This window comes from Dama dama, chromosome 4 (assembly GCF_033118175.1).
Source record: "Dama dama isolate Ldn47 chromosome 4, ASM3311817v1, whole genome shotgun sequence".
Classification (NCBI taxonomy): domain Eukaryota; kingdom Metazoa; phylum Chordata; class Mammalia; order Artiodactyla; family Cervidae; genus Dama; species Dama dama.
In genome coordinates, this window is record NC_083684.1 from 67,509,122 (window position 1) to 67,537,112 (window position 27,991).

Here is a 27,991-nt window from a genome sequence, read left to right on the forward strand (position 1 = left end):
TCTGCACACAGGGATACATTAAAATGAGATTATACTTACTAAGAATATGTCAATAAAATCAAGATTATTTTTAAAGGGTTAATATATATACATCTACTTGTGGATGATATTCTTTGTACATTTTAGATACATTTAGGGTGGAAACATACACAGCAGTATAAGATAAATTAGGACTCCTGGTTCTGAAGCTTTTCTTTCTTGAAAAACTGTATCATTTGTGTTGAGCTTTATCTTTCAACACAGTGGAAAACAGATTAGCACCATTATGACTGTTGTAAACATTTTGAAAAAATACAAAAATGTGGTAGAAAGACTGTATCTGTGATTTGAGCATGGAGTGTTCTGGAAACATCACACCTGAGTTGGATGATCAATATGCCTACCTGAACACCCAGTATTTATAATCCACACAATGAGTGTTCATTCTCAGAAGCAAAGAGAAACCAGGATGGGGGAGTTTCTCCATTAACTATGAGCATTTCCACACATTCCTTATTCCCTTCTTCCACAATCTTCTTTAAAGACAGAGGAAAGAAGTATGAACTTCATAGCTTCATGATGTCAGAGAGACGTCTCCAGAACCAGTGGGCATCATTACATCATTACACCAGATGTCATGGTGTAAATGGATCACATGAAAGATGCACTATCACTGCCTGGGCATTCTGGAATTAACAAGGAAATTGTAATTTGAATCTAACATTTTAAAATGTTAATTTTACACAAATTTCATTTCACCTATACTTCCCCTGTTTAGTATCCTCATAATGCATTTAACTAGTAAGTCTTAGCAATGCAAAGACAGTATCTCCCAGTTTTCTTCTTATTTCTGAACATTTTCTGAAAAACTCTGGACCACTGAGTCGAGTCACTGGGCTTCCCAGCTGGCTCAGTGGTAAAGAACCTGCCTGCTAATGCAGGAGATGCGGCTTTAGTCTCATGATGGAGAGAAGCCCCGGGACGAGAAAATGGCAACCCACTGCAGAATTCTTGCCTGGAAAATCCCATGGACAGAAGAGAACTGGTTCTATGTATAATGGCATTTTCAAACTCGGTTTTAAATATCTAAACTGCATCCAGGTGCTAAGTCTTCACTGCATTTCCCAACATCCCTAAAATCCCAACATCAAACCTCATCCCAGTGGGAGTGAGGATAGGAGTGACTCCCCATGCTGATCTCTCACAAAAAGAATATTTTGAACATTTCAAAGTCGCTGATTCATGTTGAGAATTCATCATGCTCCATAGAAAGCGAGGATGCAGACAACGGAGAAAAGGCTCTGGTGCATAAGGAAGTAGTCTAAAGGGCAGCTCTTTGCTATTATAAGAGGAAACGGGGAAAAATAAAATGATAACAAATGCCTGGGAAGAAAAATTAGGAGTAGAGAACTAAAGGCTTGCATATTCTCATTAGGGCATTTCAGGAGGAAAAGCAGACACAGCCGGAGACCCAGGATAGGACATTTACCTGAGAAGCTGCCGTTTCCTCTTCTTCCTCATCCTGTTCTGTCTTCTCTGGGGAGGTTACGTGGCAAACGCACTTCTGAGTTTGGAGAAAATACCTTGGAGGGCATCAACAGAGCTCTTTAACCTGCAACCACCACTCCTACTGAAAGGTTGTTGCTGAATCACGCAAAGACGCCGGGGTTCTTGGCCTCTGGAGGAGAATAATGCAACCCGGGGCCAGAGACGAGGCTTGATCGCTCAGAGCTTTTGTGGAATAAAGTTTTATTAAAGTATAAAGGAGATAGAGAAAGCTTCTGACATAGACATCAGAAGGGGGCAGAAAGAGTACCCACTTGCGAGTGTTAGCCATGGAGTTACATACTCCCCAGTGAATCCAAAAAATGTCTGGAGGTTGTAGAGACCTCACCAGATGTACTCCCATAAATTACATTTTAAGATACCAGGATTAGCCAGAAGGTTTAATCCAGAGACTGTCCTCAGTCATGATTCATTATTATTATATAATCCTAAGGAATGTAGAGGGAAAAAAGTAAAAAGTTTGTCCTTTCTCCCTCCTTGAGTATTCCAGACCTCTATCTCCTTGGGGACCCCTGGACTTCTTATCAATCTACCTAGGAATCGACTCTCTCATTCCCCCCTTTTTCTTTTAGGAGAATTGTGTTGCCAAGGGAAAGGGGCATCATTTTCGTTCCATAACTACTTCTGCTGTTGTAGTTGTACGGACCACTGGGGCGTGGTCCCTAAATTGTTGAGGCAACCTATTCTTCTAACCCTCATATTGAGGGTCTCTGATTCAGGGGCCCCAAGTAATAGCTGGAGGAGGCTGTGGCACTCATAGGAGCTTAGACAACCATTTGTAAACTAACAGCTTTTAGACAGAATATCTCATTATACAGTTACAGGCAAAAGAGTCATTAAACCAAGTTAAAATCAAAATGAGAAGTCACATTATGTCTACGGTTATATCAGTTCATTTTAAGGTTGTTAGATGTCATCAGTTTAAGATGAGGCATCACATGTGATTGTTGTTGACGGAACTTGCAGACTTGGAGAGTCTTTTCCTTGAACTGGAGATGTCCACCACAGGAGGCCTTCCACTGATGAAGAGGGGAGCACTCCACAGACCCAGCAGTTGGACTGACTGTGGAATTCAGCGTAGGAATGAGCCCAGGACAGGAGGGCACTGTCTTGAGGATCAAACGGCAGACTCAGGATTTTTAGAGTCAGCAGAAGTAGGCTCACATAGATTATCTGGTCCATCCTTTGGCTCGTCCAGACAGTCCCATTACAGAAGCGGATTGGGAAGATAGTGGGCCAGGGGCTTCAGAACGCAGAGAGTAAGTTGCCCCAGTATCTAAAAGGAAATCGACGGATTGGCCTCCCACAGTTATTAATACCTGGGGTTCGACTCCTGGGCACCTTCAGTCCTGATTGTCTTGAGAGTCCGACCCCTGAGACCTACGCCTCTGGGGGCAGTCTCTCTTCCAGTGTGGTCCTTTGCAGACCGGACATGGAGCCGGGGGCAGCTTAGATGCCTGAGGGCAATCCCGCTTGAGGTGCCCCGCCTTTCCGCAGTAATAGCAACTTCATCCCTTTTCACCTGGGTCCCTCTGGGCATTTTTCTCAGGCTGTTTAAGAACGGTTTTCATTGCCATTGTGAAGGCTTCCACCTGTTCCTTTGTCTTTTTCTGTCTTTCTTTCTTTTCCTCATAATCGCTACCATATAGACTGTCTGAGCCAGTTGGAACAGATTATCTAAAGACTGATTTGGTCCATATGACCGTTTTAATAGCTTATGGCTGATATCTAGACTGAGTGAGAAATCTATCCTTTAAGATCACTTTTCCCTCTTCACTTTTGGGATCAATCTCAGTGAATCTGCTTCTCTCCGGCTATCTAGGAATTTACCAGCAGCTTCCTTCTCCCCCTGTTCTATGTCTGCCAATTTGCCATAGTTTAAAGCCTTAGTTTAAAGGGCTTCCTGGTGGCTCAGATGGTAAAGCATCTGTCTGCAATGCTGAACACCCAGGTTCAATCCCTGGGTCGGGAAGATCCCCTGGAGAAGGAAATGGCAACCCACTCCAGGAGTCTTGCCTGGAAAATCCCATGGACAGAGGAGCCTGGTAGGCTACATTCCATGGGGTCGCAAAGAGTCAGACACGACTAAGCGACTTTACCTTAAAGGTTTAGCGCACCCTTGCCTGAGTCCTTCAGGAATATATCTGACAAAATGACTCTGATCCCATCTTCCTTTAGCTGTGTTGTAGTCCCACTCTGGTTCTATAATTGGGACCACCTGATTCCCAGTGGGGAGGGCGGTTATCTCCCTCTTCCCTACTGATTCATTACCAAGCCATTCATGTCCATAAGCAACCACTTTTCCCAAAACTTTTTTGACTCTGGAGCCAGCATTTGTCCCAAGATATATATCACATCCTTCCAAGTAAGGTCATAAAGCAGATTAACACCTTTAAAAGCTCTAACATATTTTTCAGGGTCCTCTAAATAGTCTCCCAGATCCTCCTTGATTTCTTATATTTCTTGATAAGAAAAAGGCTTATTAATTCTCATAGACTGATTATTTCTCCCAGTAGGTGCTTCATGAAGAGGCAACAGCCTCTTCATGTGTGGCTGTTCCTCAGTCTCTCTGGCTGCTCTGCGTATATGATCCCAGGGACAGATTGGAGAAACCTGCTTTTCTTTACCTCTTTGTCTCCTGTCCTCTATCTCATCTAGCAAAGTAGGAGGACAGGAGGGAGCTGAAGGTTTCACACCCAAATCTATACCCTTAGAACATAAGTCTGGCATGTTTTGCCGAGGGTAAAAGAGCAGCACATATGCTACTTCTACCCACTTCCCTTGTTTTCTACAGAACCAATCTAATTGCAAAACAGTTATTATACTTAAGAGACCCTCCAACCAGCCACCGTTCGCCACCCTCCAGTGGGTACCGTGGCCATGCAGTATCACATAGGAAGACCAGGTGTGTCTTCTTTAAGCCCTGGGGATCAAATCTATCCCAGCTTTTCAGGATACAGTTCAAAGGAGTGAGGCTGCAATTGTTAGCTCCCATCTGTAAGAGAGAAAAGAAGCGAACAGCGCCATCTTTCTACCGGAGGCGTCCCTCCCTGCTCTAGATGGGGGTGTAGACAGAGTTTACACCACAGCGTCCCTTCCCTGGTCGGACTTAGTCTGTCCCTTACCGACCCAGGGGCCGTACTTGTCCCTCCCGGTTCTACCACCAAGACGGGGTGGAGATGCACCGGGGGTAGACTTGATCGCTTCCCTGAGGGACGTCCAGCTCCTCACCATTAAAACCTTGCTTGCCTCTGATGCCACTGGGGGTGCAATCAGAGTAAGCTTCCGGAACACCTCCCAGGCTAAACCGCAGGGAGAAACAGTGATCACCTGAGTGTCTGTGCACGACCCTGAGTATACTCCTGACCACAATAAAACCGATATGAACATAAAACTGAGATGTTACTTCCAAGCATCACCTCACCAGTATAAGAGCCTCCTCTGGTCCACCAAGAGCCCGCGTTATCAAAGGGTAAAAAGAAACCCATTGCAGTTCCAATCTGAGTGACCTTTAACCTCAGAGATGCTCTCGTAGCTAGAGCTCCATCTAACTTCCAATCTTTTGATTCCTATCGCGGCTAAGTGCTTCCTGACTACCAATCCAAGTGTGAGATCTAAGTCACAGTAACAACACAGATCACAAGTCCCTTGAAAATCTATGATGCGACGGATTAGGTTAGTACTTCTAATTTCCAAGGAGTTATGAAATGGCCAACGAGACCAAAAGTTTGACTGAGAAAGGAGAGTTCAGTCCACATGCTTTGCCCATCTCTGGTCAGTCCCTGAAGGAGACGCTGGGTGCCTCTTGGCATTGGCAGGTTGGTATAAATCCCCGACAGGTTTCTGCCATCAGCCCTATGAGGTCACCACAGAGCAGTTCACTTGCTTCATGCAGGGCATTTCATTCATTCATGCAAGCACACCAAAGAGTTAGTCAAGTACAGCAGAAAACGTGTTCGCTAGGAGAACTAGAGCTCCAAGCATCCTTACCTTGTCCTGAAGACTCCCGGATGAGCCCCCAAGATGAAAGGTTGTTGCTGAATCACGCAAAGAGGCTGGGGTTCTTGGTCTCTGAAGAATTCAATCGGGGGCCAGAGACAAGGCTTGATTGCTCAGAGCCTTTGTGTAGTAGTTTTATTAAAGTATAAAGGAGATAGAGAACGTTTCTGACATAGACATCAGAAGGGGGCAGAAAGAGTACCCGCTTGCTAGTGTTAGCCATGGAGTTACATACTCTCCAATGAATCCAAAGAATGTCTGGAGGTTGTAAAGACCTCACCAGATCTACTCCTATAATTTACATTTTAAAATAACAGGTTTAGCCAGAAAGTTTAATCCAGAGACTGTCCTCAAGCAGGATACTTTTTTTTTTTTTTTCAGGATACATTATTGTTATATAATCCTAAGGAATGTAGAAGAAAGAAAAAAAGTTTGTCCTTTCTTCTTTCTTGAGAATTCCAGGCGCCTCTTTCCTTGGGGACCCCCAAGCTTCTTCTCAACCTGCCTAGGAAACGACTCTCTCACTACAGACAGAAGGACCTTGAAAAGCTGAGAAGAACGACCTCTCCTGTCCTCTGTCTCAGGAGAGATTCAGGAACAATTAATTCCTACCTGGAGACCAGCCTGTGAGCTAATTTATTGATTGTTTTCTCCCCAGAGATAGCTGCTAACACTCTGCTCACACAGACGGTGTGAGCTGACTGACTCCCCCGGTCCAAATCCAGCTAGACCAACCCTGCGGCCTCTCCTTGGACTGAAGCTGGGCCTCAGCTCTCACAAGTGGACCAGGAGCCAAGTCCTTATCCCGGGCCTCCCCTTAGAATCCCCTGGAGCACATCCTACACACCACACTGATGCTCCCACAGGACCAAAATAGAACTCAGTTGGGAGGGCATCAGTGAGGTCATTTCCTGACACTGGTCACATGATCCTGATGGGAAACCAGATGGAAACCTCTTGGCTAAAGATTCTTTCTGAACCATTTCAATGAAGACAGATCCCTGGTGCCCAGGTCCCCACTCCAAGAAGTTATAAATCTGCAGGTCTACAGTGGGGCCATGAAAGGAGTCATCAGCAAATCCCATTTTGTTCTGATGTTTCTTCCCCAAAACCAACGTTCAGGAGTCCTGAGCTCAAAGCCTCACACTCACCACACCTAAGACCTCTCTGTAGGGGAGGATTTAGGGCAGGAGTTTCTGAGAGAGGTCAAAGCTGGAATCAGCCAGAGAAAACAGGAGTACTTGCACTTTAGCTTTTATAAGTTACCCTGAGTAAAGTGCCTCGGACTCCCTAGGCTGAGTGTGGATTCATCCATTCAAACCAAGACAAGGATTCTGGTGAGCACTGTACGGATTATTTGAATGCTGAATTACATTCACTTGAAATAATCTCAAATCATGTCATTATTAACAAGCATACATACACTGTTAAGAATTGTAACTTTCTAACCATAAACCTTCATCTCACGATTCATGCTAATATATGCATTTTCTATGTGTTTTAACTATGGAGTACTCCCTACAGTCATTCTCCTTCAGAGAAACTTCTGAAAACAAAACTGATGAAATGCCTTCTAGTATGCAATGTCTGATATTTACTTTGATTTAACTTTTGATTAACAACCTTTCTACATATTTGTTACATCATTTCCACAGGTTTCTTATATAAACTCTTGTGTTTTCAGATGCATGTTCAGGGCAAACCTCTTCCATCACTTGTTCCATTACTAGGGTTTCTTTCCAGTGTGTGTTCTCAGATGTTTAGTGAGATTACTACTATGACTAAAGGCTTTGCCACATTCTATACATTTATAAGGTTTCTCTCCAGTATGAACTCGCAAATGTGTAGTAAGAATTGAGCTCCGATTAAAGGTTTTGCCACATTCTGTACATTTATACGGTCTCTCCCCAGTGTGGATTCGCTGATGTTTAGTAAGATTAGAACCCTTAATGAAGGCCTTGCCACATTCTGTACATTTATAACATCTATCCCCGGTATGAATTCGGAGATGTTGAGAAAGGGCCGAACTCGTAGTAAAGGCTTTGTCACATTCTTTACATCTATAAGGTCTCTCTCCAGTATGAATTTGCTGATGTTGGGTAAGATGTGAGCAACGCATAAAGGCTTTGTTACATTCTTTACATTTATAAGGCTTCTCTCCAGTATGAATTCGCTCATGTTGAGTAAGTTGCGAGCACTGAATAAAGGCTTTGTTACATTCTTTACATTTATAAGGTCTCTCTGCAGTATGAATTTCCTGATGTCTGGTAAGACGTGAGCATTCAATAAAGGCTTTGTTAGATTCTCTACATTTATAAGACTTCTCTCCAGTATGAATTCGCTGATGTCGAGTAAGATGTGAGTATTGAATAAAGGTTTTGTTACATTCTTTACATTTATAAGGTCTCTCCCCAGAATGAATTCTCTGATGTTGAGCAAGATGTGAACACTGAATAAAGGCTTTGCTACATTCTTTACATTTATAAGGTCTCTCCCCAGAATGAATTCGCTGATGTCGTGTAAGAACTGAGCAATGATGAAAGGATTTGTTACATTCTTTACATTTATAAGGCTTCTCTCCAGTATGAATTCGCTGATGCCTAGTAAGATTTGAGCACTGAATAAATGCTTTGTTACATTCTTTACATTTATAAGGTCTCTCCCCAGAATGAATTCGCTCATGTCCAGTAAGAAGTGAGAGACGATGAAAGGCTTTGTTACATTCTTTACATTTATAAGGCTTCTCTCCAGTATGAATTCGCTGATGATAGGTTAGCTGTGAGTAACAGATAAAGGCTTTGCTACATTCTGTACATTTATAAGGTCTCTCTCCAGTATGAATTTGCTGATGATAGGTTAGATGTGAGTAACAGATAAAGGCTTTGCCACATTCTGTACATTTATAAGGTTTCTCTCCAGTGTGAATTCGCCGGTGTTCAATAAGATGTGAGTTGTAAGTAAAGGCTTTGCCACATTCTGCACACTTATAAGGTTTATCTCCAGTGTGAATTCGCTGATGTTTAGTAAGAAGTGAGCGATGCTTAAACACTTTGTTACATTGTATACATTGGAACGGTTTCTTTCTTGTATGAATTTTCTTATGTCTACTTAGATGGCATGATTTACGAAACAGTTTCCCACATATCTTACACTTGTTTTCTTTATGCGAATTCTGAACAGTCTGCGGTTGAATAAGTTCTGAAGACTGATTAGAAACCTTACCATATTCAGTACAACTACCCTCTTCAGTACAAGTACTCTTATCGAGAGAAAAACCTGACATTTGATCAAAGGCATTTCTACATGTATTACTTTTAGAATCCTTGTTTGTAGATTCAGGTCCCTGATGTTTCTTAAGGTTGGAGTCTCCTTCAACCGTATACCCAGGCTCATTACCTGAATACCTTCTCAGTCCACCATTAATACTCTTGTAATTATTGGAGCTGGAGCTCTTACTTAAGGTCTGACTCATTTTATTACACACAGAAAGTTGTTTTGTACTGACCATATCACAATACGTATTGAACAATGATGGTTGGATTCCATCTCTTCCAGTATCAACATTATACATCTTGGAATGGAGAGATAGTATCTGCTGGGGGAAGAAAAAGCCCCTGCTCACGGATCCCTCAAACTGATTAGACTGTGAGTTTTCCCACTCACTGTTAAATTGTAGGTGTTCAGACATGCTTGAATGTATGTTGAGTCGAATCCTATGTTCAGAATTGTTTGAATGAGGATTTGCAGTAGAGACTAGATTACTCCCCAGATTTCCCATGTTTCCATTTAGAGAACATGTATGTTTCAAAAAAGGATGGAAATCTTTTCTTAAACACTTACACATCTTGGCAAATGTTGAAGACTGAAGTGGGTGTTTTTCCCAACGTGACTCAGGTTGCTCAGTTCTTTTTCCAGTAATGTTAGCAATCTGTGTAACTGTCTCCATTTCTTTAAGTCCATATAAACATCCTCTCTGTCTTTCATATACCCATGTATATTCCCAGTCTTTTCTTAAATTTAAGTTTTTGAGGTGAAATATTTGATATGTTCCTAGGTTTGCTTTTGGGAATACATCTTCTAATGCTGGATTTTTCGGCATCAAATCCTGGGTGTCTTGTGGAGACAAGGCTGAAAGATATCAAATAACAAGTAATTTCCTCTGCTATTCTCAGTGAAAATCTTTAAACATTTAGAGAAAATTGATGACTACAGCTAGTTTAAAGCTAAAATAGAGATTAAAAAATAAGATAAAATGGAGATGGAAGCATCAAGATATCAGAGGACTAGGCAGATGTGGAGACCATCTCTCTCTCCACAAACGAATGAGAAATGGAACAATTCTCACAGAGCCCAGCTGAACAATAGCAGAGACCCCTCGAAATCTAAAGAAACAAGAAAGATTCCTGCTGAGCCAGGTAGGACACGAGAAAGAAGAAGGAAAAGGAAGAGGAGAGGAAGTGGGATGGGGCCTGCAAACCTGCAGGGAGATGAAAGTGAGACGTGGTCTCCACATCCAGGGAAGCCCCTCATCGGGGACTCAGTTTGGACAGGAGGAGAGCCTCATTCTCTGCGGGAGAGAACACGGCAACCAGCCTGTGGCAGCAGGACAGAGACCTGCACACGGGGTCCTGACCCCGGCCCTGCCCACCCAGCCTGAGAGGGCTGCAGACACCACTGCAGACAAGGGCTGGGTGCTGAGGTGTGGGGCTCGGAGACCAGACCCAGCTGAGGACTGCAGTTGGCTATGAGGAAACATCCTGAAGGGATGGGACTGTGGGAGGAGCTCTGCAAATGGGATGCTTGTGGTGGAAGCCTGAACCACCAGAGAGCGGAGTGGCACTGGTGAGTGATGCCCAAAGAAGAAGCCCATTGAATCCCTGGTCCCTTGTGCCAGACCCTCCTCACCAAGGACCATGAAGAACTATACCCATGTAGTCTTTGAGCCCCTAGCCACAGCCTCCCCCATCGACCTCCTCCACAATCAGCAGACTCCTGTGCTCTGGGGCAGCTCAGGAGCAGACACCTGTGAGTTGCCCACACGCTCAGATGGAGCTGAAAGCACAGCTGAGCCCCAGGGATGAAGAAGAAAAGCTGACACCTCTCCCTGCAGCAACAGAAGCCACGGTCTTACACCCACGACCAGCTGTGCAACCTCAGCCCCTACAGAGCATCTGAATCACCTACCAGCGCTCTCTCAGTCAAGGCAGGGGCAGCTCTAGCTGCTGTAGACTCTGTGGGCTCCCACACAAGGGGGCTGGGCCAGGACAGAGCCTGAGCTGCCCCAGAGCACCACAGCAGGTCCAGCTCCACGCTGAATGCAACCCCAGGACCTGACTTCACTGAATCTATGCTGGTGACCTTGTGAAAACAACATCTGCGAACATCCAGGGCCATGTGCCATACTGCCCGTGGTTAAGGTGGGGCCAAGAGCAGTGCCTACACTACATCACATGAGAGCCTGCAGAACGCATGAGAGGGGGAACCAGAGCACATCCTGAGTGAACATCCCCAGAGGAGTAATACTCAGCGACTTTTCTCCATGTGCGGGTGCTCCAGTCCCACCTGCCTCGCACCACAGATCAGAATCACAACTAAGATTCAGGTCTGGGGGCTCTATTCCAACATACAGGGAGCAGGCACCACCAGAGAGAGGGCAGTAACAACCACAGAACAATGGGGAAACAGCCCTGAATATCCACAGCAGGCTCTGGTCACGGTTAACAGCAATCAAAGCCCAGATCAAGAGGATGAGGGCACAAACCTCGGGACCAACCTCACCCACCAAGGTGCAGACACCAGAAGGAAGACTAACTAGGTTGCTGTAGTCTTCAAAAGAGAGACTATAAACAGAACGCTAGACAAAATGAGATGGTAAAGACATAGGTTATAGGGGAAGAAACAAGATAAAAACCTCCAAGCACCACTGAATTCAGAGGTGATAGGCAATCTAATGATTACTTCCTGCTTTTAGTCATCTTAAGTTGAGACAGCAAACACTTTCACAAATTCTATGTACCTAATAATTCTTAAGTCCACTTCTTGCCACACAAGTTTCTGAGAATGGTCTATTAGATGTTTCAATCTAAAAATCATAAATGATAGTGATAGAGAACTAATCAGAAACTGAGGACACATAAGACAGTGCCCAAGGAAGCTGAATACAAATAAGATAAACTTAAGAAAGTACTAGTTTTAAGAAATTAAGTAAGAAGAGAGACTTTAAAACTATGACTGAAACAGGGAACTCTACTCATTGCTCTGTGGAGACCTAAATGGGAAGGAAATCAATAGAACGGTAAAGACCAGCGATCTCTTTAAGAAAATTAGAGGCACCAGGAATATTTCAAGCAAAGATGGGGACAGTAAAGGACAGAAACGGGATGGACCTAAAAGCAGCAGAAGATATTAAGACAAGTTTGCAAGAATACATGGAAGAATTATACAAAAAAGATCTTAATGACTGAGATAACCACGATGGTGTGATCACTCACCTAGTAACAGACATCCTGGCGTCCAAAGTCAAGTCAGCCTTAGAAGGCATGACTACCAACAAAGCCAGTGCAGGGGATGGAACTCCAGCTGAGTTATTTCAAATCCTAAAAGAGGATAATGCTAAAGTTCTGCACTAGATAAGCCAGAAAATTTTGAAAACTCAGCAGTGGCCTCAGGATGGGAAAAGGTCAGTTTTCATTCCAATCACAAAGAAAGGCAATGCCAAAGAACACTCAAACTGCTACACAATTTCTCTCATTTTAAACAATTGCAAAGGCTCAAAATTCTCCAAGCGAGCCTTTAACAGTACATGAACCGAGAGCTTCCAGATGTTCAAGCTGGATTTAGAAACGGCAGAGGAACCAGAGAGCAAATTGCCAACATCCCTTGGATCACATAAAAAGCAAGAGAGTTCTGGAAAAACAACCACATCCGCTGTATTGACTACACCACAGGCTTTGATTATGTGGCTCACAAGAAACTGTGGAAAATTCTTCAAGAGATGGGAACACCAGACTACCTTGCCTGCCTCCTGAGAAATCTGTATGCATGTCAAGAAGCAACAGTGAGAACTGGACATGTGACAACGGAAGGACTCCAAATTGGGAAAGGCGCTCGTCAGGGCTGTACACTGTCACCCTGCTCATTTATCTTATATGTACAGCACATCATGCAACATACCGGGTTGGATGAAGCACAAATTGGAATCAGGATTTCAGGGAGAAATATCCATAATCTCAGATGTACAGATGACACCACCCTTAGAGCAGAAAGCGAAGAGGAACTGAGGAGTCTCTTGATGAAACTGAAAGAAGAGGGTGCAAACGCTGGCTTCAAACACAACCTTCAAAAACCAAATATCATGGCACCAGTCATACCCTTTCATGCAAACAGTGGGAGAAACAATGGAAACAGTGACAGACTTTAGTTTTTTGGATTCCAAAATCACTGCAGATGGTGACTACAGTCATGAAAGTAAAAGACGCTTGCTCCTTGGAAGAAAAGCTATGACCAACCTAGGGAGCATATTAAAAAGCAGAAACATTACTTTGCTGAAAAAGGTCCATGTTGTCAAAGCTATGGTTTTTCTAGTAGTCATGTATGGATGTGAGAGTTGGACCATGAAGAAAACTGAGTGCAGAAGAATTGATGCTTTTGAACTGTGTTGTTGGAGAAGACTCGTGAGAGTCCCTTGGACTGCAAGAAGATCACACCACTCCATCCTAAAGGAAATCAGTCCTGGATATTCATTGGAACCACATGGTAAAGCTGAAGCTCCGATACTTTGGCCACCTGATGCGAAGAACTGACCCACTGAGAAAGACCCTGATGCTGGGAAAGATTGACGATGAGAGAAGAAGGGGACAATAGAGGATGATATAGTTGAATGGCATCACTGACTCAATGGCCTGGAGTTGGAGCAGGCTCTGGGACTTGGTGATGGACACGGAACCCTGGCTTGCTGCAGACAATGGATCGCACACTCAGACTCGACTGAGTAAGGGAACTGAACTGACTGATAGGTATAATTGATTCTCTTTGCTGTATAGGACCACACAAATGGAAAACAGCTATATTCCATTTAGAACTTTTAATAAAGATTTCTTTATATAACCTAAAAATTGTCATAGTTTGAATCAACCATTAATAGTATAGTGGAAAATGTGCTAAGAGTTTATGTCAATTTACTTGAAAATTCTAGGAGGTAACAATATAATAAAGTATTTTAGCAAGTTATAATTAGATCAAATACACTAAAGATATTTAATATGAGATCATAAAAGTAAAAGAGAAACTTTGAAGTCAACCTCAGATGTGCATTCTTTCATTTTCACAAGGTTTTGCTTTCTGCAGTGACAAATTACTTGAATTTGAAATTTACTTAGAAGGTCCTATGTGTCGCTCTCAGTGGATAGGAAATTATAAACCAGAGGACAAAAACCCGTTCCCAGTATTCCTACAAGTTTGACAGTTTGTCTACCACTCCACTCACACATTTCTGTCTAGAGGTAGAGGAAAACTTGAAAAGGACTGTCATATAGTTACTCAGAAATGGGCAGAGTTTTCCTAGGGCCCCCAAGAAATTGAAGAGCAATGAATGAATGCAGTTTGTCACAAGCCAAAAGGAGACTTTTAGTTCACACTGTGATGGAGAAAAGTAATCACTGGAGATAAATTCATGAGTGATTTAAGAGACAGAATGGGGCAAGTGATACATTTCTATGACAGTAGCAGACACAAACCCAGGTTTTCAAAAACCATTTCCATTGAAGCAAATCTCCCAAAGTCATGTGACGAAGGATGAGTTCCTCGTTGCTCCTTGGACCAGCCATCTGAGTATTCATCTCCATCCATTCATACCTACCTGGGTAACTGGTTGTTGTCTCCATTCTCCTTATATTCCTGGGATCCTTCAATTGCTCCAGAAAGGTGACCAAGTCCAGCTTAGAGACAAGCCCTGTTGATCAGAGAAAGAAAAATTTGTGTTGTTAGAGATTCATCAGTATTGAATCCAATATGTATTCAGGTGAAATGAGAATGCATTTTGTTCTAGAAAATGATATCCAGAAATACTTTATTCAAAGCTGCTATACAATACTAACAAACACCTAACAATCAGATCCTGAGATTCTGGTCAAGTAGTACTAAGGCAAATGTAAGTAGTATCGTTGTGAAATTAAGAGAGGGTGCAACTATTTAATGCCACAGAACTTACACAATTACCACTAACCTAGAATGAAGGAGGGAGAGTACCTCAAGGAAGAAAATCGTCACCAGCATAACGAATCATCATGAATCATCACTTTTCTTCCTAAACTCACAAATACCCATTTTCCCCTAGAAAGCAGAGATCTGGAACTACTTTGGGAAGCAGAAAATGTCAGAAAACATTCTTGGAATGACAGAACAAAAACCCAGTGGGTGGATAAGGGATTCTGGAAGGCAGTTATCCTCACCCAAGGAGGCCAGGTTCCCGTAATTCTCTAACAACACGTCCCTGTACAATTCCCGCTGACCGAGGTCCAGGCATTCCCACTCCTCTTGAGTGAAGTCTATGGCCACATCCTGGAACGTCAGCCGTTCCTGAAAAACAAAGTACAGATGCCATGTGGCCGTGGGAAGTCTTCCTAATGTGACCCAAGGTGAAAGCAGCAAGTTCAGAGACCTGGTCGTGAAGCAGTGGCTTGGCTGGTATTACAAAATATATTTTTTACAGAGTAATCCTTTCTGCCCAATTTCTAATGTGAAGAAAAGAGGATGAGTTATGATCCACAAGCCATTAGAGAAAGTATTCTCATCTGGAAGAGCAATTATAAAATCATATTGCAACATTAGCATATTTATTTTTCAGTATTCTACTCCTGTGACATAGGATAAATTGTTTACCAAAGAAACAGGAATTTTTTTTTTTTTTTTTAAGTGTATTCTGAGCCAAGAGTTCTGAAGTGGGACCAAAGTGCCACATTTTTAGCAAGTTTATTTGAGTTAGTAATGTTGAAAATTCTGCTCGACGGATGACGATTTTGAACCGCAATGAAACAGAATAGTAAGGTAAGAATTCATACTTAAGTTGGAACTTTAATTGTTTTACAGATTTTAGTAAGTCGAATAGGATCGTATATTAAAAGACGCTTAGTTCTGGAAGGAAAGTTATGACCATCCTAGATAGCATATTAAAAAGCAGAGACATTACTTTGCCAACAAAGGTCCGTCTAGTCAAGGCTATGATTTTTCCATTGGTTATGTATGGATGTGAGAGTTGCACTGTGAAAAAAGCTGAGCACTGAAAAATTGATGCATTTGAACTGTGGTGTTGAAGAAGACTCTTGAGAGTCCGTTGGACTGCAAGGATATCTAACCAGTCTATCCTAAAGCAGATCAGTCCTGGGTGTTCACTGGAAGGACTGATGCTGAAGCTGAAACTGCAATACTTTGGCCACCTCATGCTAAGAGCTGACTAATTGGAAAAGATCCTGATGCTGGGAGGGACTGGGGGCAGGAGGAGAAGGGGACGACAGAGGATGAGATGGCTGGATGGCATCACCGACTCGATGGACATGAGTTTGAGTAAGCTCCGGGAGTTGGTCATGGACAGGGAGGCCTGGGGTGCTGTGATTCATAGGGTCACAGAGAGTCGAACACACCTGAGTGACTGAACTGAACTGAAATGAACTGAAGAGGATAGTAACCTTTCTTGTGGTCTGGGCTAGGTTGGAAAAGAATTTCCAAACATGAGACAAAATGAGAGGGAAATAAAGTTTATTAGAATGGGGGATGCTGTTAGAACAGCAGGCCAGCTCAAATGAGAACGGATGTTGAACAGGGGTCCTCAGTCCACTTTCATAGCCAGGGTACAAGGAGTGGGATAGGGGTCTTGTGGATCATTTGCTGAATGGATGAGGCACATATACTAGGTGGGGGGCAGAATAAGAAAAATACATTCTCCTTATGGGGTAGGAGGGGAGACAGTTTATGCTGCTCAGGAGGACCTGAAATCCATCAATAGCTACAACATGGGGGAGGGAAAATGCTAAGGGGTCTTGTTTTTCCATTCCTGCATTCCAAGACCCTCCTTGGTTTTACCTACTCTTTTGTCCCTGGGTCGCCACATACCTCCCGCTCTTTATTTTTAGGGCCAATTCTTTGGCCCTTGTTGATACCCTGTTCATGTCTAACTATCTACCCATTTCCCTTCTCACACATTTGGGATTCCAGTTTCAAGGAGAAAGGGGCAATGACCGCTCGGGCTTTCTCAGGCTGAGCAGGGGTGTCATGGGAATCTGAGTTCCCTTTGCCTACTCTGTCAGGGTGCATTCATGGAGGGCGATGAGAGTCCATGGAATGATAAAGTGACTTGTTTCTGCATTGTCTAGGTGTTGGTCTGGGAATATTCTTGCACGACCACTTGGACACTTGTGGTATTTTAGAAGAAACAAACTTTACAAGCAAGTTAAAGGTACATGACCCAAAGATGAAAAGAAGTAGAAAAGCTGTTCATGGGTTAGCCAGGAGAACCAGGAGTGGACATTGGTTCATGACGTTAGTGTTTCTCTAGGTACAAGAAGAAGCAAGAATTTGGGCTCATAAAGTTGTTACCTGAAAGTATCTGACTATTAGAAGGCCAGTTCTTCTGGGTTTTTCCCAGACCACAAAGTGCCTTATTTCTGATCTCTACTCTGAACTCCTTTTGGGGGGTGTTGAAAGTCAGGAGCTTGCAGTGGTCATGATGTCCTCTTTGTAGAGACAGTGGCAGAGTCCAGTCAGCAGGGTCCCTTTGTAGCCACATATTTGACCATGCTCTGGGGGCATTTCTTGGTCATTGTGTCCCGCAGCACTGGGAAGGCTCATTCCCAGGTCTAGGGAAGGTTCCATTGATAGGCCACTCAATGTGCTGTTTCTAGAGCAGGCCTTGTGAGTAGCAAAAGTCTTTGGATCATACCTGTCTTACTAGCCTCTTGGTCCCAGAAAATACTCCCTCTTATTGCTTCTTCCCATATCTAGAGTTACATTATTACAACAACTAATAGCATATGGAACTGCATATCAACATTTTATCGCAGGCTCAGTCACAGATTTAGTAACCTAAGAAACAATCTTCTGAAACAAGCAACATAGAAAATAATATAGCTATAGCTAGCAGTTAGTAGTCAGGTCATAAGTAAGAATGGTAAGTCAAGAACTTTCATTAGGTAGAGCAGTATACCCCAGGTCATCTGACTTCATTTCTTAAATGACTATAGCCAGGTGTTAATCTCCTGGTTGTATATCATGGAGCGTCTAATCTTTATCTGAAGACTGCTTACTGAGATTAGCTTTAGAAACAAACTTATAGTGTCCTTTTTAATCACTTAATTAAATCTTTTAGAAATATAACATAACAAGGAACTATCTCAGAAGTGAGTCTTAGTAAACACTAGACTTTAATTAACAAAACTAGAAATTTAGTTTAACAATGAACAAAACTTAATATTCAGTGAAACAAGTTTTTTCCTTATGAGGGCATTAACCCTGTAGCCAGGGAAGGCTTTAACCCATCAAATAAAAATGAGTTTTGTCAGGGAGCTGGGAAAAGCCAGGCAGCCATCTTGGATTTCCCATAGCACTGACTCTTTCATTTACATCTATTATTCACCCATTTTTAATTCCCCAATTCAGGAGCAGACTATGGCCATGTTTTTCGGACATCAGGATGACAAAAGTCTAACCATGAGGGGTTATTTTTTTACAAGAAGAATGAGCTTTGTCTACATGTACCATAATCTTAAGTAATGCTTATTTACTTTACCAAAGTAACAAAAGATTTTAAAAATGAATATAAATCACTTAAAGGCAAAGAAATTCATAATGTCTTCTTGAAAGCTGCATTCTAAGAAAACTCTGTTCTATTAGCATAGAGAGTAGACTAAATTCCAGTCTGGTACCAGCTTACCAGATAGCAAACAAAACTTGTTCATTGGTTAACCTTAGAAAAATCTTTTCCATAAATCATGAAGTAGCAGTATTCTTACAAAGGCATCAGAGTCAAACCATAGAAGGCATGTTTAAATCTGATTAAACTGCAATTGACAAGGTAGCTTGGTCATTGCTATGACTTGTAACACCTGTAACACAGGATAACTAGAATTATAGTTGACCACATTTTATTAGGGCATATCAGATCTATATGAACTCCACATAATTTTAGGATATCTATATTAGTAACATCCACCATATCATATAATCTGAGAAGATTTATCACCCCTTCAACAGTACTTCCCATGTAATTTAACATGTCCAATGAACCCAGGTAGTTTAATAGCTCCCTGGGATGTCTCAGGGGCCCTCTGAAGCATTCCAAAGTCAGCAAGGAGTCAAATTATTTAGGAAGTTTTGTTGACAAATATCAAAAGGGGTTATAACACTCAGTCAGATAAAATCATATAGATCACTCGGAAACATTATATTCACTTAGCCAAAGTAACAAAGAAGATTTCAAAAGTAAACATAGAACAGATCACTTCAGAGGTAAAGAAACTTAAAATCCATCTTCAAAGGCAGCCCAACATCTCAAGAAAACTTGTATTTATGAACAAAACTCTTCCCTTGGGGTCCACTTTCCATGAAACCTTCTTATCATTTTCTGTACCCATTACTTTGTTCTCCCACCCTGAAACAGCCACCTGTAAGTCAGACCTACTTCCTTTTCCCTTCATAAAATGTAATTTCATTCCTCATACCTTCTTTACTGAAAATATACATCCTACTTTCCCTATGCAACCAAGAACTTAAGCATTCTATACATTGGTGAACATAAATACCAGTGATAATTTCTAAAAAAAAAAATTCTAGAGAACATCTCAGGATGACTCAAGCATTATTCATGAATAGTTCAAAATCTCTAGTTTCTCTGTAAGAGGAAGTTAGTCCTTAGTAATGAATGTTTCAGAATCTTCTTTTATTTGGAAATGACTTAGCTATTCAATAAATTTCCATCACTTAGTTTAGCACAGCATTAGAAATTCAGGTTACCACAATCTAGAGAATGTTTTAGACAGACATTTCTAAAGTATAATTATTCTTAAGAGTTTCTCTGAAAGCTCATATTTCTTTTACATTTTCTTTGAAGTTTTTTTTTTTTTTTTCCTCTCCTAGAGGTACTTTCCTGGTTGACAAACTTGTAACAGATAAAAAAAATATAACAACATTTAACTTATAATAAACCTAGGGACAATGAAAATACTGTGCTTAATGAGTCTTAGACATATCTACATTAGATTAGCAAACAAACATTAATACTCCATATTTAATATTGAATATTTCCCAGTTCACATGAATCTGAAATTCGTTTAGGTTAATTTCTCTTGTAGTTAGAACTGTGTGATTTGTAAGAGCTTACTTAACTTTAGGCCAGTTAAATTAGAAGTCATTTACAACTAGGCAATATTATGGGGAAAAAAAAAAGAGCGCACACTGAGACATACATAAATCCAGACAGACAGACGGACAGAGACCTCAGTTTCCTGCCTGAGAGTTAAAGCATCTCTTTGACCCTTTTTTGTTTGTTTGTTTGTTTGGCCTGATGTTCTGATTTGTCTAAGGCTGAGTGAGGTCTCAGGCAAAGTGGGCAGTGTATTTCAAGGACTAGGAAAGGGTTAACCTCAAGCTTTTCCCTAGGCAGGCCTTTTAACAAGCTAGTTGGTTTTAAATACATATGCAAAAAGAAAGGGATTTGCAGTTTCCGAGGGAAAGAAAATTTCATTTTAACCCGTTTTCTCCAGAGTCTAAAGAATATCAGGGTCATCCTGTGTCAAAAAGCCATTATTCGTTTCTGTAGTCTTAGTTTTATAGCTAAAATATAGACCAAATAATGCTGAAATTGACTCTGATATCAGGGGCATTTCAGCTGATAAAAATTTTGGACTGTCCCTCTGGTGGGAACTGAGGTCTTTGTCCCATGTGGAGAATCTGAAGGGTTAAGGGAATTTGCAGGAGTGGGGGAAGCTTGGTCCTTCCCAGCCCTGAGAAACAGGAGTAGTCAGAAGGGAATTCTTTAGGATGTTCAGTAGTGGGGGAAGCTTGCTTCCCTCTCCACCTGAGAGATAAGCGTCCTTAGAAGGGGATTCTTTAGAATGATAGGACAGTTTTTGATCCTTCAGGCTTCTGAATATAGGAGAAAGACCTGGACCAAAGGGAACCTCAGAATCCTTTCCCAGAGATCATGTGGATATGAAGGATCGAGTAGGGGTCATCTAGGAAATCTGAGGGAGAGAGACAGAGGGGACAGGAGACAGGGAGGCAACAGAACGCAAGGAAATTCTGAGTCCTTTCCCTTCCTTTGGTAAAACCTGGTGTGCCACTCAGAGGCCATTTCTGGGGGGTCCCCCGTTTGTGTAGGAGCCAGGCCTTTTGGAGGGTCAACACTTCCCAGTTTCTGAGAATGGAGCCAAGGGTTGAGTATGAGAGAGCCTCCTGGGATGAGAGAGAACCCACTCTTAGCCCACCTGCCACAGAATGGGCGAGCTGAGTCACTGGCTGACAGAAAGGCGGCCCTTTTCCCCCAGTCGTCTCTCCATGCGACTGACGCACAAAATGGCCGAGCGGCCCAACAGTCGCATCCAACAGTGAGACGAGACCTGTGAGAGCCCTGCAGCGAAGCCACCAGGTGACACGGGCAGAGAAAGACAGAGATGCCCGGGAGCAACCAGGTGACTCACCGTTTGGTGATTCCCTGAAACGTGGAAGGCAGTCTTGGGATGGCTCAGAGACAACACCCAGGCTCCTGTAAATCAATCCAGACCAGAAGGGAAAGAAGTGAAAGTGACAGGGAAGAAGGCTGAGGAATCCGCCTTGCAATATATCTAGGACGCGGTGGCCCAGGGACAATGGTCTCTGTTTTGCTTCAACCACTATGTGCCTGACATGGTGGACGGAAGTTGTCTTCCTGGGGGCGGATGCCCTCGTGACCTGATCCTTTCTCTGTCCCCGCTATCCTCACATGGGAGTCTTTCTGGGGCAGGCGCCCTAATGGCTTTTATGTGTCTGACCTGTGCCCACACAATATTGGTTGGCATAGTCCTCACTTGCAAAAAAGACAAAGGAGAGACCCTCACCCATTCAAGCGGCAGCCACTTTGGGTGCAGTGGGCAGTGAGGCCTTTACAACACACCAGAGGGTAACCCTGGCCAGAGTTCCTCAGTTGCTGCCACAGCACTTGCTACTGGCAGAGGGTCCCTATGAGGAAGGAGAAGCGAGGAGGCGGGGAAGAGACTCTAAGTCCCCAAACAAGCCACCAAAAATGTCATGGTCTGGGTGCGAGTTGGAAAAGAATTTCCGGACATGAGACAATAAGGGTCTGGTTTTTTAGTTTCTGCATTCTAAGACCCTCCTTGGTTGTATCTGCTCTTCACTCGTTGGGTAACCACAACCTTGGCAGAAAGAATCATTTTAACTATTTAGTATATACTCTATATCTTTCTGATGGTTTTTATCAGTCTTGAAAGGACAAGAGAAATAACTAAAAATCAGTAAAGTTGCTCTTGTACCTTTTGGTACATATTTTAACAAACAGCCACTAAGACCTTAAACTTTATTTCAGTTTATGAACTTTAGACTTTAGCTAATAAAACACAGACAGATTCACAGAGACAATGCTAAGAAAAGTTGATAGAAGTTTCTGTAACTATAAGAATACTGAAGACAGAAAAGGTTTAGTCACTCAGTCATGTCTCATTCTTTGTGACCCGATGAACTCTAACTGGCCAGATTCCTCTGTCCAAGAAATCCCTAAGCAGGAATACTGGAATGGGTAGTCATTCCCTTCCCCAGGAGTTCTTCAAAAAACAAAGCAAAAAGAAAAGAAGAAGAAGAAAAAATTGATCAAGTCATGTTAATATTTTCATACATACAGTCCAGTTCAGCTGCTCAGTAGTATCTGACTCTTCGCGATCCCGTGGCCCACAGCACGCCAGGCCTCCCTGTCCATCACCCACTCTAGGAGCCTACTCAAACTCATCTCCACTGAGTACAGACATACACTCAAATGGGGCTATATGCTCATTAGGAGGAAGAGAGAAAATTTTTCATGTCACTAAACTCAGGTAATTTTGAATGGATTAAAATGTACAGAATATGAGAGGATGATATTCTTTATTTGCACTAAACTGTATTTTAATTTTAATACAGTGGAGCATAGATTAGGACTAATTAGATTCTTGTAAACATTTTGGAAAATACAAAACTGTGATGACACTCTGTGATGTGAGCATGGAGTGTACTGGAAAAGATCAGACCTGGGCTTCGGATGAAAACCCCCACTCCCCAAACCCAGCATCTCTGCTCAACACACCTGAGTGTTCATCTTCCAAAGCAGGAAGAAAGTAAGAAGACATGGAGTTACTCCATTAATTGTGAGAGTTTAGGCACATCCCTCACTTATTCTTTCCAAGACATTTGTTCAAGTCAAATGGAAAAAAAAAATTCATAGCATGGGAATCTCACATAAACACCTAAAGCAGTGAACATGAGTCATGGGGTATGAAGTACATGGAGGAATGCATTATCACTGCATGGGTATTTTGGCACTATATAGAAACTATGACCTGAATCTATCATTAAAAAATGTTAGTTCAGGAACTCTGTGATGATCCAGTGACTAAGACCCTGAGCTCCCAATGCACAGAGCTCTGGTTCTTTCCCTGATCAGCAAACTAGATCCCACATGCTGTAGCTAAGAGTTTACATATCACAACCAAAGAACCTGAAAATTACAAGGATGACTGAAGATCCTACCTGCCACAAGAAGACCCAGTGTAGCCAAATAAATATTTTAAAAATGTGTTGTAAGCAAATTTCACTTCATATATGACTTCCCTGATCTGTAGCCTAACATTGCAATCCTACCCAGAACCTGCTGGTCCGGAGTCGACAATAAGAAAGCAAAAGACAGAAAGAGGCTGATATTCCCTGGTTTACGCAGAGAACCTATAAAGCCCTTGACACAGGGCTTGTACCACTCTGAAGGCACAGGGCATCCTCTCGAGGAAGTCTTGAAAGCCCGGGTGAGAAAGTGAGCTCGGCAGGTTTCCACGCTCCAGAGAATTAGCCTGAGAAGGAGAGAGAGAGAGAGAGAGAGCGAGAGAAAGAAAGAAAGACACAGGGACCCAAGCTCTGATGGAACAAGGGTGCTTTAATGATCTTTGTGTGAGCATATATAGGCTGTTAAGGAATTTCTTTGACAATAATAAAGATCAGAAAACCAAACATATAGTAACCATTACCAAGGAAACAAGGAATTAACATTGGTCACAAGGTCAGAAGAAAACCCATATCTCAAGAGGGATGGTCCTGACTAGGCAGATTTACTGAAGGGAAAGAGTTTACTGAAAGAAATCCATGCATGCGATTCATCTCATTATCTCAGTCCTGGGAACAGGACTGAACTGGTGTTAGAGTAGAATATGACTTTTACACAGCAATATTTTCTACCATAATCCTAAGCAAAAAAACATGAGAAATGACCCACAAACCATTTCAGAAACTACTGATCTGGAAAAGAAATGATAAAATAATAAGAACAACATTGGCATATTTATTTTTGAGTGTTGTATTTGTATGACACAGGATGAACTGTCTGTCAAGGAAACAGGGAATATTTTTAAAAAGCATACTCTGACCCAAGAGTTCTTGAGTGGGACAACTGTGCCATTTCTTTTAGCAAGCTTAACATTTTTCTTAGTATTGTTAACAAGCTTCTTTTTACTAGTGGTGTTCAAAATTCTGCTCCATGAATGACCATTTTGAATAGTAACCAAATACAATAGTCAGGTAAGCATTCGTGCTTACTTTTGAACTTCAAGTGCTTTACAGTTCAAATATGACAGCATCCTCAGTAGCAACAATCATTTTAACTATTTAGGATATACTATATATCTTTCTGAGAGTTTTGACAGAGTCTTCCAATTATGTTGCTGTTCCACCTTTTTGCAAATATGTAGCAAACATTCCTTAAACAGCTTAAATTTACTTCACTTTATGTACTCTAAACTTTAATAATACACACACAAATACATAGGGACAGCTCTAAAGAAAGTTCATAGAAGTTTCTCTAACTGTAAAGAATACAAGAAAAATAACTGATCAAATCATATGAACATTTCCATGCATACATATATAAAAATGGAACTATATATTCATTTCACGAAAATGAAACAATCAAAGGCCATGGAAAATATGTAAGAACAGTTTTCAAAGGTTAGAATCAATAAAAATATTCATGAACTGATGATGGCTTTTTTTTTTTTAGGTAATAAGTGGATTTATTCAGATTTATAGAGATGCATACTCTATAGAGTGTGGGTCATTGGAGAGGACAAGTGCCAATGATGGCTTTTAAATAAGCCCTAGCTTTCTGCCTGCACACACAGATGCACACATAAACACACTTAAGGTAAAAGCAGCCTTCCATAAGTAACAGATCTTTTGGAAGAAACATTTTTAATCCACCTTTCTTAAAAAAAGAAAAAAAAAAAAAACATGTATTTTAGAATTTATGGTAAAACAAGCATTTACAAATTGTGCATGAATGCATGCTAAGTGACAAGAATCACATCTAACACTTTGCAACCCCATGGACTGTAGCCATCCAGACTCCTCTGTTCATGGGATTTCCCAGGCAAGAATACTGGAGGGGGTTGCCATTTCCTCCTCCAGGGGACCTTCCTAACCCGGGGATCAAACCCAGTTCTCCTGCATTGGCAGGCGGATTCTTTACCACTGAGTCACTTGGGTTCACTGAAAACAACTTTTTCTCTTTAGTAAGAATGATCAAAAACATAATATGAGAAATAGTCTACATTTTATTAGCAAATATACCATGACACCTATGTAGAACACATTTCCAGACCTATGTGAAGAAACTGTAAACCTTTACTGAAGCACATAAAGTCTGAATATCACAAGTTTTACTTGGAAGATGTGGTGACATAAAGACTTCAGTGACTCCAAATTCAGAACAATTCAAACTCAAAACAAACATGGATATTTCAAGTATAAGTCTCAGGTGTATCTAGGAGAGCCAACATAGTTTTGAATTTAAAAATGAAAAAAACTTAAATAGAGGGAAATTACAGATTTCTGTAATTACAATCTGTAAATCTGTAATTCTGCCAAATTACAGATGAAGTTATAACTGTATAGACTAGTAAAACTTCAAAATAAATGAAGCAAAATAGTTACAAGGTAGCCAAAGAAGCTCACCTAAAGAGAGACTTAGACATTATTTTGAACAATAAAATAGAAGGTAAACACAACAGAATATTTTTTAATATTACAACAGGTGAGGTATGCCAAAGCAACAACAAAAATCAGAGAGGGAAAAAAAAGTCAAAGGGCATAAAGGAAAGATTTAGCTTTCAGCGTTGTGTAACAAAGAATTTAGGGGCTTGCTTGATGGTCCACTGGTGAGAACTCTCCCTGTCAATGCAGAGGACACGGGTTCCATCCCTGGTCAGGGAAGATCCCACAAGCCTCAGAGCAACTAAGCTAGTGTGCCACAACTGCTGAAGCCCACACCCTCCAGAGCCTGCCAGGGAATAATACAACGACTGAACCCGTGCCTTAGAGCCAGAGCTCCACAACAAGATCATAGCCCCTCCTAATCACAAGAGAGAAAGCCCAAGACCATCAGAAAAATCCCAGTATAGCCAAAACTAAATAAATACCAAAACAAAACAACAACAAAAAAAGAATTTGGCAGGCTTTGGTTCCCAGGTTCTGGAAGTTTGTTAACTACTCTTGGAATTTAAGTTTTTTGTTTTTGTTTTTTTTTCTCTCGGAATTTCCTAAGTGACTTAAGTAGCTTTATTACTCTCCGTGGGCCCTGATAATTTATGCTAACAACATGACCTACAGTCGGCCCCTAGTTTAATAATGAGATGACTCAGGTTGTGAGGCTGGGCATTTAACAAAGACCAACGAAGTGACTAGAGATTTGGGGCTTTGAGCCAAGTGGGCTGATTAGCCCAACCTCTGAGGAGGGGAGAATGCTGGAGATGTTATCAATCCCACCTGTGTAGCTAAACCCGAATAAAAACTCGGGACTTAAAAGCTTGAGTGAGCTTCTCTGCCTGGCAATACTCTGTCTTCTGTCACACCGATATGCCAGGAGGGCAATGGGTCCCTTGGGATGATGACTATGGGTAGATTCAAACAAACCCGTTCAGAAGTCAAGGAGCTTATCAAGTCCAAAGAAACAGCATTTCAGGAAAGAGAGACAGAACAAACACGGACTATGCCTCTTACCTGGGAACGAGTCATTTCTGACTCCTTGCTTTCCTCTTTCTCTGGGCTTCCTTCTCAGGTAAGATCAGTCTTGGGAAGTGACCCGAGTGTTGAAAATAGGCTGTTCAATACTTAGAAAACCACAGCGAGCTCCCTCTAACACAGCCCCACACAGAGGGAGGATCTCAACAGGTACAAATCACAATCCTCCACGGCCACTGACACAGCAGGGATTCTGGAACACAGAATCAAACGAGGTGTTTTTAGTTTTATTCTTTTCTTCAGATCTCGAGGCCCTTCCTGTGAAAACCACACGTTCTAGGCTGACCCTCCCCTTCAAACCACAGGCGAAACCCTGACCAAACTCCATACAGAATAGAGCCTCCTTCACCTCTTCGTGGATCAGGGACCTCGGGGTTGGGCAATGCAGGACTTTTAAGCAGCGGTCTCTACACGTTAGAAGGCAGAACTGCCAGAGAAGGACATGGACTCTAGAACGATGTTAACAGGAAGCGGACGTGGGCCCCAGGGACCCGGCAGCTAAGCTAACGGACCTCAGACCTTCTCACGGCGATGCGAGGACACGCTGGGGACGGGAAAATGGGGGCGGTACCTTGAACGCCCACAGAGACCCCCGAAACCCACGTGTGAAGGACAACAGGCCGTGGGACGACGACATCCGGGTTTTAAACACACAAACTCACCAGAACTCTCTGTCGCTCATTTAAACGCAACTCCGAGTCTGCAGGCTACTGCGCACGCGCGGGCGGAAAATCCGGTACAGAGGAGGGTGAGTGCGCTACGCCGCAGCCAACCAGAGGGGACGTAAGTGGGGAGGGTGGGACGAGGCCGGAAGCGCAGGTACGTAGGGGCGGGGCGAGTGGGGGCGGAGCCTTACCTCCCTTCACCCCTCCCCAGTCCGTTTTGGGTCTGTTGGTCCTTCTGTCCAGCTGTGCTTCTTTTCTCTGCCTTTTGATACCTTTAAATATCGGAAAATATCGGAAAATTCATACTGCGGAGAAACTATATAAATGTGATGTGTGTGGCAAGGCCTTTAATCAGACTATACAAAACTTGGACTTCATCAGAGAATTCATACTGGAGAGAAACCATATAAATATGATGTATGTGTCAAGGCATTTGTTTGTAGTGGTAAGCTTGCTATTCATCAGAGAGTTCATAGTGGAGAGAAACCATA

At 42.2% G+C, this 27,991-nt stretch overlaps 1 protein-coding gene across 1 annotated transcript; it reads right to left on the reverse strand.

The window, feature by feature from the left end:
- Positions 1-1,711: 1,711 nt before the first annotated feature.
- LOC133054837 (zinc finger protein 420-like) lies at positions 1,712-27,579 on the reverse strand. The gene is made up of 5 exons (XM_061140158.1): positions 27,498-27,579; positions 26,815-27,028; positions 14,994-15,120; positions 14,402-14,494; positions 1,712-9,672 (listed from the first exon to the last, which is right to left on the reverse strand). The coding sequence occupies exons 2-5, from the start codon at positions 26,827-26,829 to the stop codon at positions 7,271-7,273; spliced, it is 2,637 nt and encodes an 878-aa protein (XP_060996141.1). The 5' UTR covers positions 26,830-27,028; positions 27,498-27,579; the 3' UTR covers positions 1,712-7,270.
- Positions 27,580-27,991: the final 412 nt, after the last annotated feature.

Bases quoted from the DNA above. Each gene is read 5' to 3' on its own strand.
- LOC133054837 (XM_061140158.1), bottom strand. The intron at 14,495-14,993 runs GTGAGGATAACT...TCTGATCAACAG, and splicing joins CGGGAACCTGGCCTCCTTGG to GGCTTGTCTCTAAGCTGGAC. The intron at 9,673-14,401 runs GTAGGTATGAAT...GATATCTTTCAG, and splicing joins GACAACAACCAGTTACCCAG to CCTTGTCTCCACAAGACACC.